Source organism: Rattus norvegicus, chromosome 14 (assembly GCF_021556685.1).
Source record: "Rattus norvegicus strain SHRSP/BbbUtx chromosome 14, alternate assembly SHRSP_T2T, whole genome shotgun sequence".
Classification (NCBI taxonomy): domain Eukaryota; kingdom Metazoa; phylum Chordata; class Mammalia; order Rodentia; family Muridae; genus Rattus; species Rattus norvegicus.
In genome coordinates, this window is record NC_141547.1 from 85,832,180 (window position 1) to 85,848,667 (window position 16,488).

The 16,488-nt window shown below is 48.7% G+C and overlaps 1 protein-coding gene and 1 pseudogene across 5 annotated transcripts in view; one reads left to right on the plus strand and one right to left on the minus strand.

The window, feature by feature from the left end:
• Positions 1-16,488, plus strand: part of Ccm2 (CCM2 scaffold protein) — a 45,595-nt gene that overhangs the window by 9,568 nt on the left and 19,539 nt on the right. Inside the window, exons 1-3 of one of the 5 annotated variants that reach the window (XM_087583514.1) lie at positions 5,646-5,757; positions 8,607-9,551; positions 13,884-14,057. The exons of 1 other annotated variant lie outside the window; for it this stretch is intronic. In XM_087583514.1, the coding sequence (XP_087439640.1) occupies positions 9,414-9,551; positions 13,884-14,057 (312 nt within the window). In that variant the 5' untranslated portion in view covers positions 5,646-5,757; positions 8,607-9,413. Of the gene's footprint in view, positions 1-5,645; positions 5,758-8,606; positions 9,552-13,883; positions 14,058-16,488 lie in introns of those variants that run through there. 3 more of the 5 variants (XM_087583515.1, NM_001126275.1, XM_087583517.1) reach the window with 3 other exon arrangements.
• On the minus strand, positions 7,647-8,014 carry C1h11orf98-ps3 (similar to human chromosome 11 open reading frame 98, pseudogene 3; annotated as a pseudogene).

Here is a 16,488-nt window from a genome sequence, read left to right on the forward strand (position 1 = left end):
TGTGTGGGTGTTGGCAGTTGAACCCACATACTGTGCAAGAGCAGCCCGTGCTCTAACTGCTAAGCCGTCTCCAGCTCCCTAGCATTGCATTATGAATTATGATTTTTATTCTCAGGTGTCTGAGATTACAGGTGTGTACTACTGCACCTGATTTCTGTGAGAATTAGAACTCAGGTTCTCGTGTGTGTACCTCCCCTATCTGTACCACATGTGAGCCTGGTGCCTCTAGTCCTTAGAGGTAGTGTGAGCCACCGTGTGGGTGCTGGGAGCTGAACCAGTCTTTCCAGCTCCATTCTCTGTCTTTGTGTTACAGTCTCTCATAGCCTAGGCAAGTCTCAGATCCACTGTGGGGTTGAGGCTGCCCTTGAACCCTGAGCTTCCTGTATCTACCTCCCAAATATGGACTGCACTTGACTCTGATCTTTGTTTTTGTTTGTCGAGACAGTTTCTCCCAGTAGTCTTAGAAGTCACTGTAGACCAGGCTGCCTTTGTCTCCCAATCACTGGGATTGAAGCCATGTGATACCACACCTGGCTTGGTTGTGTTTGCTTGGTTGTGTTTCCTTGTTTGTGTTTCCTGTGTTTGTTTTTTGTGGGCTGGGGTGGGATGGGCAACCACAGGGTCTTCCATAGCGGAGGCTGGTCTCCAACTCTGTTTAGGGAGGGTGTCCCTGCATGATCTTCCTGATTCCACCTTCCAGGTACTGGAGCAGCAGGTTAGGCTAGACCCGTTAGGTTCATACCCATTGTCTCGATCTACCACTGACGACTTCGTCCTTTATACCCTGTCCAGTTAGCTGATCCTGCCAGTCACCCTCTGTTCTGATGCATTTCAAAGGAGTTTTTAAAAAGATCTTAAAGTTTTTTTTTTTAATTTATTTTATGTATGAGTACACTGCTGCTATCCTCAGATGCACCAGAGAGGGCATCAGATCCCATTACAGATGGTTGTGAGCCACCATGTGGTTGCTGGGAATGGAACTCTGGAAGAAGCCAGTGTTAACCACTGAGCCATCTCTCCAGCCCTGTTTCAAAGGATTTTTACAGATGCTACTTTACCCCAGAATGTGTGAGCATCCATGCTATTAACCAGACATTTGCTAACAATTTTCTTTCTTTCCTTTTTTTTTTTTTTTTTTGCTTTTTCAAGACAAGGTTTCTCTGCTGTGTAGCCTTGGTTGTTTGGCTGTCCTGGAACTAGTTTTGTAGACCAGGCTGGCCTCGAACTCAAAGATCTGCTTGTCTCTGCCTCTTAAATGTTCTTTCTTTTCTTTCTTTCTCTTTTTTTGTCCTGGGAATTGAACTTAGGACCTCACTCACACGTTAGACAAGTGTTTTACCACGGAGTTTTGAGTTATGTGCCTAGCCCTTGCAATAATATCTTTTTTTAAAGTATTTTTTGTTTTATGTGCATTGGTGCTTTGCCTCCATGCATGTCTGTGTAGGGTTTTAGGTTCCCTGAACTGGAGTTATAGAAGAGCAGTTAGTACTTCAGCTGCCGACCCAGCTTTCCAGCCTCTCCCCTTTCCTTCTTCCGTTCTGTTGTTTCTTATTTATTTAGAGTCAAGATCTCACTATGTAGTCTGAAATGGCCTGGAACTTGCTATGTAGAACAGGCTGGCCTGGCAAAATTCTTCTGCCTCCAGTGTGCTGGGTTGACAATTTAAAAACAAATGTTTTTTTTTTTTAAAGATTTTGTATTTATTTATTATATATAAGTACACTGTAGCTGTCTTCAGACACACCAGAAGAGGGCATCGGATCTCTTTACAGATGGTTGTGAGCCACCATGTGGTTGCTGGGAATTTGGGAATTGAACTCAGGACCTCTGGAAGAGCAGTCAGTGCTCTTAACCGCTGAGCCATCTCTCCTTTGCCAAAGCAGCAGTAGTAGATTCCCCTCGAGTCTCCTGGGCTTTGGGCGGATTTTCAGTACCAGGCATGGAGCAGGCTTCAGAGCTCATTCAGAAGAGTTTCTTTCTTTTTTCTCTTTTATTTTAGACAATGTTTCACTCTGTAGCCCGTACTTCTGGAACTTAGTGGTCCAGGCTGTCCTTGAAGTCATGACTATCTACGTACTTTAGCCTCCCGATTGTAGGTGTGAGCAGCTATGACAGCAAAAACCAGTACGCATATTTTTCTTTGTAGTACATGCGTGGTAAGCATTCTAGCTCAGAGCTATGCCCTCAGCCTTCCTCATGTTAGTAGCTGGGTTTTTTTTTTTTTTAAAGATTTATTTATTCATTTATTATATATAAGTACACTGTATCTGTCTTCAGATATACCAGAAGAGGGCATCAGATCTCTTTACAGATGGTTGTGAGCCACCATGTGGTTGCTGGGAATTTGGGAATTGAACTCAGGACCTCTGGAAGAGCAGTCGGGTGCTCTTAACCGCTGAGCCATCTCTCCAGCCCCCTCCCCCTTTTTTTTTTAGTAGCTGTTTTTTAAAAATAATTTCTTTGAGAATTTTGTCCGATTCACCCCTCCTAACTCCTCTCATGCCCTACCTCCTTCCCTACCTCCTTCCCTATTCCCCACATTTGTGTCTTTTTTTAATCTCCTATCTACAAAGTCCAGTTTGTGCTGCCCATATATTCATGGGTGTGCAGCCTTCCACTGGAGTATGACTGACCTATCAGGGGCAGCTATGAACTGCTAATAACTCCCCTGCTGTGTCGGAGTGGGATTTCATGTCCAACCTCCCTCTCCATAGGACCAGTCGGCACAGCACACTTCCTGAAGGGGCTGAAGACAGATGGCTTGGTGGTTAAGAGCACTGGCTTCCAGAGGACCCAGGTTCGATCCCTAGCAGCTCACAACTCACAACCATCCGTAACATTAGGCAGCAGACATAGCCTTGGTGCACAGGCACACACGCAGGCAAACACGTGTATTTATAAAATAAAATCAACAGAACAACCTTCTGTAAGGACAAGGTAGAAAGTATTTTATTAGATTTCAGGCCATTACGTAATACTTAAGCAATAAAAGAGAAGAATTTTTGCAAAGCTTATACTGAAAAGTTCAAAATTCTATAATCATGGAGTGAGCAGTGTTTCCTTCCTCCCTCCCTTCTTCCTCCAGAGACGGGATTTCTCTAGTCAGTTCTGGCTGTCCTAGAACTCACTGCTGTGGGGCAGGCTGGCCTTGAACTTACAGATCCACCTGCCTTTGCTTCCCATGTGCTAGGATTAAAGGCCTGTGCCAAGTGAACAGGTTTTTGGTTTTTTGTTTGTTTGTTTGTTGTTTTGCATTTTTTGAGGCAGGGTGTGTCAGGTATCTTTAGCTGGCCTGGAATTTGCTGCATAAACCAGGCTGGCTGGTCTTAAACTCACAGAAATCTCTCTGCCCAATGCTGGAATTAAAAGTGTGTATCATTATGCTTGGTTTAGAACACATTTTTCTTGTATTTTTGGTTGTGAGACTAGCCTTTAATGGTGGAGCCATCTCTCCAGCCTGGAGCAGCTTTTTCTAATAGAATTCTGTTACTGAGAATGGAATTCTTTTGGTGACCTAACACTTTGCTGGCTTTGGTCCATGCAGCCAAAGCTGGCCCTTAGCTCTCTCTCCGCTGACCCACCTCTCAGGTGCTGAGATTACAAGTGTGTGCCATCATTCCTGGCACAAATGTTTATTTGTAAAAGTGCAGGTGGTGCAACTCTAGTGCCCCTGGAACTCTCCCATGGAGAACGAGGTAGGTTCAGACTCAGTGTGAGAAGGAATATTCTTGTTGGAGCCGACATTCAAGCTGCTTCCGGGATGTGCTTTCACTGGAACCCTGAGCCCTGCTCGGAGATGCTGGGTGTCTCCTTCACAGTGTGCTGGAGGAGGGTGGTGACCAAGATTGGGGCCTGCAACCAGGGGTGGAATGCATATTTAGGATACACAAGGCCCCGGGGCTTCAATCTCCAGCATCAGAAAATAGAACAAATATTTATTTGTATTTTTGGGCTACAAGCAACAAGCAGATGTTGGCCAATCCCAGTCTGCCCAACTCCATGCCATTCATTTTGGTTTAGCTATGTCTGTGTTATTACCCTGATGAGCTTTTTGTAACCTCTAAGACAGCATACTTGTTCTCTTTTTGTAGCTGTCCTTAAACAGCTTTCCCTGAGTGTCTCTCCCTGTTTGCTCTGTAGCCTTCTCTTTCCCTCGGATCCCCTGTGTTTGTGGAGGGAGGATCCTGTTGATTGGTGGATTAGTGTAAATTACCTTTAAAGTCACATTGGGGTGGGCCTGGAATTACAAAAGCAATGTGGCCTCCTGTGCCTCACTTGGTCTTCCCCGCCTCCTTCACGGTCAGGGTTACCTGGTTCCACTCTGTAAAGCATTTAGAAAGGAGCCTGAGGCTGTGACCGCTCTGGTTTATAGGTCTATAGGTCGTGACAGGCCAGTTGGTGTCAGGTGTTGAGTCATGAGTGTGTGGGATGCTCTCCCACTATTCTGCACTTTCTGAGTTTTTGAAATACAGAATTGGTCTACGGTAGCAGCTTTTTGGAACCAGGAAAGATTAGATTTATTTGTTGTAGGTCAGTGAAGCAAAACTATGAAATTGCCCTTTTTACAGACTAAGTTGGACAGGACATGTTAGCCTTTTGATTCAGTTCAGCGTGGAATTCATAAAATGGCTAATGGCTTCCTTATAGAATGGTTTCACCTAATGGATTTTCAGCTTTATGATGACACAGAAGGCACCCACACAGTTTTCACTTTCAGAATACAGAATTTCAATAGATTACAAAAATACCTACTGCTGGATTAGGTGTTTGATGGGCTGATGTAGGCGGTCTGAGCACCTTTAAGGCAGATGCAGCTTCACGGGGAGCTTAGGTAGGTTTTTTACTTAATTTATGATGGATTTACTAGGCGCTTAATTCACCATAGGGCCAGGAATATCTGCATTTTGTTACATTTGCTAATTGGTCTGTGGGTATAGATAGTCATACTAGTTAACCAGTTAAATAGCCATTCCTGTTGCAAGCCGTTCTGGAACTTTCAACTGTAAGGATCTTTAATCAATAATAAATTTAACTTCTCCTTTCCCAGATGAGGAAGTGTAACTGTGAGAATTAAAACAACAACTTGCTTATGAACACACTGTTTTGTTGCAAGTCGGTGACTTAAATTCAGGTCTCCTGGCCCTAGGCACACCGGAAATGGACCAGGAAGTGCACCTAGAAAGGCCTTGCTGTTGGAACCAAGTGCTGAAACAGGATGTGGAGCAGGCTTGTCCTTGTCCTCCTGCCACCGGGATCTGGGGGTCTGGGGGCCTGGGGGCCTGGGGGCCTCCGGCCCTCCCTGATGGTAGCCCTGTCTCATGCCTATGGTCAGACGTCCAAAGAAACACCCCTGAGCAATGGATTGCAACGCTGCAGGGTTGGATAGAAATGCCACGGGGGCCTGTGCTGCCTCTGGGATGTGCTCTGAGCAGCGGAGAGGATTGCTAGTTTCCTTTGTGTCTCTCGCAGCCTGCCTTCTTGGAAGGGGCCAACAGCTTCTGGACGCTATTGCTCTTTAAGCGTTCTTAAAACTGTAAACAACTTCAGTAAGCCCTGCAGAAGGAAGCTGTGGTTTCTGGCCTTCCTGTATGCTCATGTTTTTTAGAGGGAGGGCTTAGCATCTGATCATCTTTTTCAACTATCTCAGAAGGGACTAGAAAAGGCACGGCGGCTGTCTGCAGAAGGGGAGGACCCAGGATTCCTCCAAAGAAACTTTTCCAACTTTAGTGCCCCTGGAACTCTCCCATGGAGAACGAGGTAGGTTCAGACTCAGTGTGAGAAGGAATATTCTTGTAGGAACCAACATTCAAGCTGCTTCCGGGATGTGCTTTCACTGGAACCCTGAGCCCTGCTCGGAGATGCTGGGTGTCTCCTTCACAGTGTGCTGGAGGAGGGTGGTGACCAAGATTGGGGCCTGCATGTGGGTGCTGTCCTGTCCAGCTGAGGTCAGACTGAGGCACTCATTTACCTGAAGGAATGAGAGGCCTTGGGGTTTTGTGTCTTTCAGGGAAAGGACTTCCTGCGGACTTGTAGTCTCTTGAGTTCTAAGGGTACAGTTGAAAGTTGGCGGAAGGTAGAGTTGAGAAATTGAGGGAACTCTGGGGAGCCTCATCCCTCGAGTGCACAATAGTCCATGAATGAATAACAGGACTGGGCTGCCAGTAGGGACCCTGGCCTGCCCCCAGCACAGCCTCTGTGGGGTTAAGACTCCTGGGGGTGGGGTTGGGGATTTAGCTCAGTAGTAGAGCGCTTGCCTAGGGCAAGGCCCTGGGTTCGGTCCCCAGCTCCGGAAAAAAAAAGAAAAATTAAAAAAAAAAAAAAAAAAAAGACTGCTGGGGGCTTATCGAGAGTAGGCGGAGATCCCATTTGATTGCATTACTCCAGAACCTGGGAGTTCTGAGGTAGGATGTACACAGGGGATGTTGTGCCCATGTCTTGGTCCACATGCCCAGGTCCTTTCTCTTCCCTCCCCCAGCATCTCTAATATCCCAGTCTGGCATTAGTTACGGATGATCTTGACTTCTGATCTTCCTGCCTTCATCTCCACTGACTTTTATGAGGAGTTGGGGACTGAAACTTAGGTAACTGAGCTACGTCCCCAAAAAAGTGAATGTGTCACAGGCGTTGCAGGGAGTGCCGGGAGCTGGTTGCTGTGCGTGAGGCTGTGTGTGATGCTGTGGGGTCAGCAGGAGGGGCTCCTTTTTGTTTGGTTTGCTTTGCTTTTGGCTTTTTTGAGACAAGGTTTTGCTCTGTAGCCCTGACTGACTTGGGACTCAGAGATCCTCTGCCACTGCTTCCTGAGTGCTGGGATTAAAGGAGTCACCCCACCCCCACCCCTGGCTCCAGCTAGGAATGCTCTCTGTTAGAGCTGGTGTAAAATGCTACCTGGGCAGGACGCGACTGTGAGGGACGATAGGTGGAATCGGTAGGGACTGGCTCCTGCTGCCCCACCGGACAGAGCAGTGCAGGGCCATCCACAGATCTCCTTTCAGACCCTCCACTGACCTCTGGCCTCTTCCCCTTACAGTCCTTGTCCGTCCCTGGCCCGCTCTGGCTGTCTCAGTGCAGTTGCTGTCTGCCTTCCTGTTAGACTGCGGGAGGGGAGGCAGTCCCTTCGCCTTCCCGGTCTTTAGCTGTCCTGTCCTGTGCGGCTGGTACAGGCATGCTCAGGCCTTTCGCGTTGAGCTTTGGAGTAGTCTTAGGATGAGGTGAAACCTACCAAGTAGCTGGTGGTGAAGAGTACATGACACTCGCATGCCGAACCGTGAGGGCTTCGGTACCTTGGTTTGCGTCTTCTGTCTCAGGACTGCTAGCACTATCCAGAATAATGTGCTAAGCCTGGGGCCTTGCGAGGAGAACACAGTTAGCATATGTGGCTGCATTTACTTACTAGTCCTCAAAGAAAGAGCTTGCTTCCCAGGAGTCTAGAGGTACTGGCCTTTTTTTTCTTTCGTTAAAGCTTTTATTACAGAAGGAGTCACTTGTTTCTCTGTGTCTTCCTCCTTCCCAATATGTACCTCCAGGGGAGGTCAATGGTCCATTATAGAAGAGGAGTCTGGGAGAATGAAACATGGTAATATTTTTCCAGTGTCCTCCAAATCCTTCTGGGTGCTGTTGAGAATCTTCTGGTAGAAGAGGTAGGAACTTTAGGTCCTGTCTCCCAGACCTTCCATAGCTACGTCCTGGGGAGCTTTTATTTTCTCTTGTTTTTTGGCCCGTGGCTGACTAGTCCTGGTTGACTTGGAGAGGGCTTCCACTTCATGGCTGCTTTTTCTTTCTGGGCAAGTCGGATCTGCTGCAGGAATTTTCTGCGCGGCTCCTCAGATAGAGTGATGTTGGTACGTGCACTGGACGTTGCTTCTTGAGGTGGTGCCTCGGAGTCAGCCCTTCTGTGTCACAGCCCTGACCACCTGGCGCTTCCTTCTGGATCCCTGCTTAGGACCCCGCGCTTAATCAAGTTCTTCTTCAGCTCCGTCTGGGGATGACTGATTTTCTTTCTTCCTGGAGGTCCCATTGCTACACTCAGGCTCACTGCCGGAGCTGACAGAGAGACAGACAGACAGACAGACAGACAGACAGACAGACAAATACTAACATTTCGTGTGTGTGTGTGTGTGTGTGTGTGTGTCTGTCTGTCTGTCTGTCTGTCTGTCTGTCTGTCTGTGTCTGTACCATAGTGCATGTGGAGGACAGCCACTACATGAAAAGACCAGTGAGTCAGTTTCAGAGATTTGTGTCTTTTTTTTTTTTTTTTTTTTTTCTGGAGCTGGGGACCGAACCCAGGGCCTTGCGCTTGCTAGGCAAGCGCCCTACCACTGAGCTAAATCCCCAACCCTTGTGTCTTTTTGAGATAGGATCTCCTTGTGTACCCCAGGCTGGCCAGCATCAAGCTCAAGATCCTCCTGCTTCCAAGGGCCAATACCATGGGGTGTACCACCATAGTTGTCTGGATAATTTTTCTGTTCTTGTTTCTAGATTCCTTGCCCCCCCACCTCCCACACATAACATGCACACATCTTTCTTCTTTCTGTGACACTAAAGATTAAATAAGGACTTCGTGTTTGCTAGTGAGGTGATTTTTTTTTTTTTTTTTTTTGTGCTACCAGGCTACATGCCCACTCCCATTTTCAATTTGAAGGACTGTTTTGGGCATAAGATGGCAAAGAATGGAAAAATATTGACAGAATCTGAGAGGCTGTTCAGAGAGACTCTAGCAAAATTCTCACTGTGTGTCCAGTAGTTGCGTCCCTGTGTCCTGGCTTGCCCCTTCCACCTGAGGACTCCGTTTCTTCAGGAAGACTTGTTCTGGAACTACTCGCCTTTGTTGGGATTTCACTTGCCCTGCTGCTCCTCTGGGGTCCAACCCATGCACACTCAGTAGCGTGCTACAGAATGAAGAACAGCAGTTGCTAGATCTGCCTTTTGTTCTTGGTGTATTTATCTATGGGACATCACAGCAAATTAAAGACCTGCTCAGTTACTGAAATCTGACTCTGCCCATCCAGATATTGTCTGTTTTCTTAATGGACTGATTGATTCGTTCATTGAGACAGGATCTCTGTGTACCCCTGGCTGACCTGGACCTCAGACCAGGCTGGTCTCGAACTCAGGTCCTCCCTCCCCTGCCTCCCTTACAGACGTGTGCCGCCACATCTAGTGCCTTTGCTTTTAGCCGTAATCTCCTTTACGTTTGCATGGTAAGAGCTAGTGTGGCAGCGCTCTCCTATAATCATGGCATTCAGAAGTCTGCAGCAGGAAAAGTGGCCGTGAATTCTGCCCTAAGCCAGCCTGAGCTATAGAATAAACCCTGTCTCAAAGAGAAACCAACCGAAAACAGACTCATAAACAAATAACCAAACAAAAAGCAGCTGAAGATCTGAGACATAGCCTCCACCTTTTTCCTTGGCTCTGGAATGCTAAGCAGATGCTCTCCCCACCCGCTCTCCCCGCTCTCCCCACCCGTGTGTCCTCAGCACTTGGTGTTTTATCTGAGACCCAGACTGACCGGGATCTTGCAGTCTTCCTGCCTCAGGATCACATTCCTTGTCCAGGTTTGTTTCTGCAATGTCTGAATGCTGTCCTCCAGTCCTGATGTCCTAGCTGTTTGTCCTATTAGCTGAGAGCTGAGGCAACACTAATGGGTTGGTCAGCCCTGTCCAGAGAATCAGTCATGTCTTGTTATGGGCTGTGTTTCAGTGTTGTACATTGTAGGAACCAATTCAGGTAATTTGAGGCATCGGGGACAGGGGGTGGGACACATAATGCTTGTTCTCTCCAAGGTTCAGTTGTGGGCCAGACACATCTCCTTCCACAGACACACAGGTGCATCGAAGGCCCACTAGAGGGTGCTTGAAACTGAGGGGCTACTAAGCCCAGTATCTATATAGACTCTTCCTGGTACCTCCATGTCTGTGCTAGAGTTCCAGTACAGTAAAGAGATGAGTACCGTATATTATTACGTAGGGCTGTCATGTTGTCCTGTCGTAAATATATTTAAACTTACGAACTGTTGCTCTCGGGAGTTCTCCACTTAGTACTCAGCAATCACAGTAGACTGGGTAACTGAGATGCAGGAAGTCAGGCCATGGGTAAGGAGGGATTGTTTCAGTTCACTATCCGAGCTTAGTTAGACTTGAAGGCCCATGCCTGAGGCTCCTCATGACTGAGGCCCGGGATTTGGGGATTGTGCTTTTTCTGGCTAGTCTGTGAGTGGACCAAGGTGACATCGATTCTGGTCAGCTCTCCTGTTCTTGCTGCCACAAAACCCAGGTGGTGTGACGTTATGGTAGGCCACCAAAAGCTGCTGAACTGCTGGCTCTTGCCTGTTTTTTTGCCACGGGTTTACTTTCTCTTACTTTGTTCTTGTCCTGATTTCTCTGCTTCACTATAGCCCTCGTGAGGGCAGGGACTGACTGGTCCACCCACGCCTTCCTGGATTATCAGTCTGGTGGGCACACAAGATAAAGGTTCTGCACTGGGATTCCTTACGTATTGTAGTCTGTACAGGCTACACATTAGAGGCCACATAAGCTGCAAAGGCCAGACTAGGGATATAGCTGTGACAGGGCACTTGCTGGCCTGTGTGGGGCTGGGGAGAATCAACTCCCATACAGTGAGAGACATCTGTAGGGGCATCAGGGGCTGGCCTGGTTTCTCTGTAGAGTTGTAGCCCGTGTCACCTCATCACAGAGGTCCGTCTGTCTTTTGGGATGGGATTACAAGCCACCCCAGGGTCCTTCCCAACACCGAACTGTATGTTATGGAAACTGTCCACATGGCTGTGGTCTGTGGGGGGAGAGCTTGGTTAGAGGTTGATTTTGGCAAACCTCTGGTTTCAGTTGGTTTCCTGTTGCTTCCATATGTAAATTAATAATGAGTTGGACTGACAGACAACTGGAAGGGCAGACAGACAGAGCTGAGCCGCCTGCCTATAGGAGCCAGCCTCAGTCACTGTCTTCTGCCAGGAACTGTTACTGAGGGAAGAGCTCTATGGGGCTGTGGGGGTGGGGGTGTGGATAGACACTCTTCTGTCCAGAGTGACGGACTGTGGCTGTAGAGATGCAGCTTCCGGGGCATCGTGTTCATGGCCCATGCATGAGGACATCTAAGAACTCAGGGAAAATAAAGGGATCAAACATAACACACCTAGCATAATCTGAGCGCTATCTGAAGGTCCCACGGCGACCAACTCACAGCTGTCTTCACTGGGGTTTGCGTGGCTCAGATATGTCGCTAAATTTGGGGCCATTTCTAGCCCGCAGTTTACTGTCAGGTTGTCTGATAAGTCTCAAGTGACCACTTCTCATCGTTGTCCCATATGAACCCCACTCTGAGATCATCCTGCCCCTGCCCCATCCGTCCATTGCCTGTCTAAACTCATCCTGGGGCTGAAGGAAACGTTGTGGGAGCTCACAGAGAATGCGCCTGGAAGGTCCTCAAGGACAGACAGACAGCCTGTCCTCACTCATCTCCAAGTGGGGACCTGGCAGTTTGGTCCTCTTAGCCCTCTGGAAGTGCCTCCTGCCTTTCTGCTGGTTGTCACCTTCTACAGATCTTGTTCTCCTGAATTTTGTAGTCTAGGCCTGGGCAGTGGTAGATGGCAGTCGTTAATCTTTCGCAAGTATGAACTGTTATGAAAATCTAAATTAAACAGTGGAGGGGCTGGGGATGTAACAGTAGAGGAATACCTGACCAGCGTGTGCAAAGTCCTGGGTCCTAAGCACTGCAGAAAAACAAAACAAAAACATGTGGCACAGGCCTACAATCCTAGCACTAGCCCTCGGGATCAGGAGACAGGACTGCCGTTCCAAGTCCTCAGCTACACAGTGGGTGTGAGGCTAGCCTTCGAGACATCTCAGAGAAGTAGCCCAAGGGCCTGTGCTTACCACTCCGCTATGGCTGTTGTAGTTCCTGTCATCTTTTTTTTTTTTTTTTAAGAATTATTTATTTATTTTACATAGATGTCTTCGGACACACCAGAAGAGGGCATCAGATCCCATTACAGATGGTTGTGAGCCACCATGTGGTTGTTGGGAATTGAACTCAGGACCTCTGGAAGAGCAGTCAGTGCTCTTAACCACTGAGCCATCTCTCCAGCCCAGTTCCTGTTGTCTTATTTCATTCTTTTTCACACCAGCAGGAAGCACCAGAAGCTGCCCTTTACGTGTGTGTGTGTGTGTGTGTGTGTGTGTGTGTGTGTGTGTGTGTGTGTGTGTGTACAAGGCAGGACTGCAGGGTCAATGACAAACTATTCCAGGTCACAGAGGCTGCTGACGGGTGAATCAGCTCCCGTGAGTGGAATATTGTAATATTTACAGGGCTGTGGGTCAGTCTTTTCCTGCCTTGCGTGCATGGATGCAGAGGCAGGTGGGGGGTCGTGGGTCATTATCAGAGAGTCTGTGGTTATGGTAGTGGAAGACAGTGAGGCTTTGGTGCCGGACTGTAATGACAGCAGTTGGAGAGGAAATGGATTGTCGTGAGTAAAACTACTTTATATAATGTGTTGGCTCAGCTTTCTGTAGCTGTCGGATGGACTGTTCATGAGGACTTACAGGGATCATAGCTCATTTTACAGAAGGTAGCTCGGCTAACTGTCTTGTATGGGAAGGAAGCAGGATAGCTCAGACCACACGAGAGGAGTTGAGCCTGAGGGTTCCGAGTTCACCCTAAGCCTGAGGCCCCAAACTGGAGGGAAGCCTGTGGGAGAGCAGCAGGCATGATGGCTGCGTGTACAGCACTAACACCAAGACTCATGCTGCTGTTTGATTTGTTGAATGGGCCTCCCGGAGCTGTGTCCATCTCAGCAGATCAATGGAATAAACAGGCCAAGGATGTGATGCTAAGGGGCAGGGTGACATTCTGAGGCTGGGTGAGGCTTATTTGATCGAGGCTAGGGAGCAGCCCACATGTAGCCTCTCCTGGGAGCCTTGGCGGCGTGAGTCCTGCCCGATAATTTATTCTGTATGTTTTTTGTCTGTTACTAGTTTGGGGCATAAGGGAGGTCAGAGCTGAGTCTGCTGTGGTTTCCCAGCTGCTCTGCCTGGGTGCTAGGAGCATAGTGGGAGAGCGGCAGAAGTGTGGACAGCTCTCCCAGCTGCCTACTGCAGAGAGAAACAGTCAGGGCGTTCCGTTGCTCATGGCTTTGGTCTCTGTGAATTAAGTGACTTGGTTTCTCGAGTGATGAAGAGTGACCGGCAGCGCCATCTTTCTGCAGAGCGAGGGATAGCTTCTGTTACTGTTCTTTGGGAGGCACGAGGTTTGATTCCCCTCTCCCTAGCCCACAAGTTCATTTTGATTCCAGGTTGAGTCTTCAAAGCCTTGGTGCTAACCTCACATCCAGCAGGGTGTGTGTGAGGCTGTGAGTGTCGGTGGCCAGCTGGGAGCCCTACCAGAGGGAAGGAACTGCATGAGAACCCAGGGCTCTGTTAGGGCCTAGGCTCCTTAGAGTTCATTTGACCTCGATCACTCAAACAGATGCCTTTGTGGGTGGCAACCCTGTCCCACTTGCACCCTCAGAGCTGAGACGACATGGCCTCATAGAGCTGCCAGGAGTTGGAGCTCTGCTGTGTGACTGTCTTCGGGGGAACTGTTCCCCACATAGCTTCATGACAGCGAGAGTTGCCTTCTGAGTGTGACAGGAGCCACTGACAGGCTTGTCTGTCCTCTGGGCAGAGTCCGCTTGGACACCTACCCTACCTCGGCATATGAGCTGGCTGTAGAGCCATGCTGCAGCCTCATGCTGGTCCTTTCTCATAGGCTGGTGTGGACAGTCTCCCGTTCTCATGGTGACTGCGCTAACAGTGTTGGCCACTGTGTTTGTTAGTGGTAGGCACAACACAAATGTGTGAATAACGACCTCCAATCATTGCCATTTCTGCCTGCAGCCTGGAATTGTGTCGCCGTTTAAACGAGTATTCCTAAAAGGTGAAAAGAGTAGAGATAAGAAAGCCCATGAGAAGGTGACAGAGAGGCGCCCTCTACACACTGTGGTGCTGGCCTTGCCTGAGCGAGTCGAGCCAGACAGACTGCTGAGCGACTATATTGAGAAGGAGGTGAAGGTAAGTCACTGTGGGCCTGCCGCCGGGCACGCCTGCCAAACAGCCCATTGCCAGCTCTGTGTAAGCATGTTCGCCTGCGCCCTACCCACTGTCTTGCCTCTGGATGGATCAAATAACGAAAACTCCAAACCCAGGCCCAGTCCGTAGCTTTGGTTGCTGAACCTTCGTTTGGCAGGACACTACTCTGCCTTGAAGGTCATGGATATTATGTGGAACAGGGAAACCTTGCCTCCTCTGATTCGCAGGTGACAGCATGTACTCGTCCAGGACCCACTCAACCTAATGCTGGAGGCCTTAAATCTCAGGCTTGTGCCTGAGAGACGGCTCAAGCTGTGTGTGTCCCTAAAATGAAAATAAGTTGATAAAATGATAGCCATGAATTCAGAGAGGAGAGGAGAGGTGGCGACAATGGGAGCCCACTGGAAAGAAGAAAGCAGTGAAGTAGCCTAGTGGGTGGCCCCAGCTGGGTCAGGTCCCTGATGGAGTCCAGTGGCTCAGGAGGCTCCATGTCTGACTAAATATGAGACCCTCCACACTGGGTGGTGGGCTTTGGATTTACTGACTCCTGGCACACAAAGAGGTGGGAGAGACCCAGGCTTCCAGAATGTCTCTGAATAGGCCTCTCCTACAAATGGTTTGCCATCAAGTGTCCCTTCTCCTCGATGTAGCTGAGAAGATCCCTACTGACCCTAGGAGTTCTCTGCCATTCAGCTTGAGCAAGGCCTAGCAGATGGAAAGATTGCCCAGTGTGCATCTTCAGCCAGCTCTTCAGGGCCTCATTTTAAACACAGGCAGCAGCACATAAGCACACACTTGAGACAGACTTCTGACATTGAGCCCAAGACAGTGCACGTGAATTTGAAAGCGATGGCACTTGGGTGAGGGCAGCGGTGGGGACCGTGGGTGCTGATTGATAGTGGGGCGTGTTCTGAGGAAGGCGTTGTTGGATAGCCTTATTGCTGTGAACATTGGCATGTGCAAACCTACATGTAGATGGCTGTGCCGGCCAGTCCTTCATTGGAGATGAGTGGCGGGAGAGGCGGTGGCCTCATCTGCTGCTGGCTGCTAGTGAACCGCTTTCAACTGATAACCATAATCTGCGATTTTAGTTTTTACAATTTTTAAATGAATTAATTGGTTGGTTTTGTACATATGGATGTTTTGTTTACCTATATGTCTGTACACCATATGCATCAGTGCCCACAGAGGCCAGAGGGGGATGTGGGGTTCCCCCCGACCTGCTGCTGAGAAATGGAACCCAGGTCCTCCAGAAGACCTCAGCCATCTCTCCGGCTCTGGTTTGCTATTTTGAGATAATATCTCACTGTGTCTCAGGCTGCCCATGACTGAAGGTCTTCCTTCCCCTGCCCCCCAAGTGATGGGATTGTGGGTGTGGGTGTGGGTGTGGGTATGGGTATGGGTGTCTGGGTGTGTGGGGGTGGGGGTGGGTGGGTGTGTGCCCTCACTTGGTTGTAACTGTTTTAGGCTGGATCACTTAGAGCTGAGAGGTATAATAGTGAATGCATGGACCAGTAGCATGGTTATGTTACTTTTCTCTGTTTGGACAAACTAGCTGATGGAGACGACTCGAGGGAGCTTTTCTTCTGGTTCCTAGTGTGAGGGCGAATTGTCATAGCAGGAGAGTCATGGCATCAGGATGGTGGGGCTCCCTGACTTACGTGTGTGTGTCCACACCACACACAGTGCTTGCTGGCAGCGTCAGTCCCAAAATGCCAGCATCACCTACAACTTTAATTCCAGAAACCTCTGAAGATTGTCATTTTCTCATGTGTGGGCAGAGCAGGTAGAGCTCTGGGAAGCTTTGGGCACCTTGATGTCCAGGGGCCAGAGGATCAAGCATGTCGACCAAGGCAGTGGGGAGGTTGCTTTCCCTCCTGTGACTTTTGTTATTGATAAATGTTGATTGCTGATTTGTGTTAGCTCAGCTGTAATCCTAGCCCTCAAGAGACTGAGGTGGGAGCCAGCCTAGACTACACAGAGTTCTATGTCAGCATGGGCTACAGAGTAAGACCGTATCTCGAAATACAACAACAATAACAACCAAACCCTGAAAGGCTCAACTAGTGAGATTCCTTACCTATTTGAAGAGAGTAGAATCTGGGCTGGAGAGGTGGCTTGGCTAAGGTGCTCACTGCTCTTGACAGGAACCATGGTCTCGTTCTTAGCACCCGTATCAGGTAGCTCACACCGTCTACAACTCAGTTCTATGACATCTGACACTCTTTTCCTCTGCAGGCACCTGCACACACATAGATATAAGAAAAGAAATAAATCTTTCATTTTTAATGTTTTTTCTGAAGCAGGGTTTCTCTGTGTAGCTCTGGCTGTCCTAGAACTTGCACTGTAGACCAGGCTGGCCTCAAACTCACAGAGATCTGCCTGCCTCTGCCTCCCCAGTGCTGAGACCTAA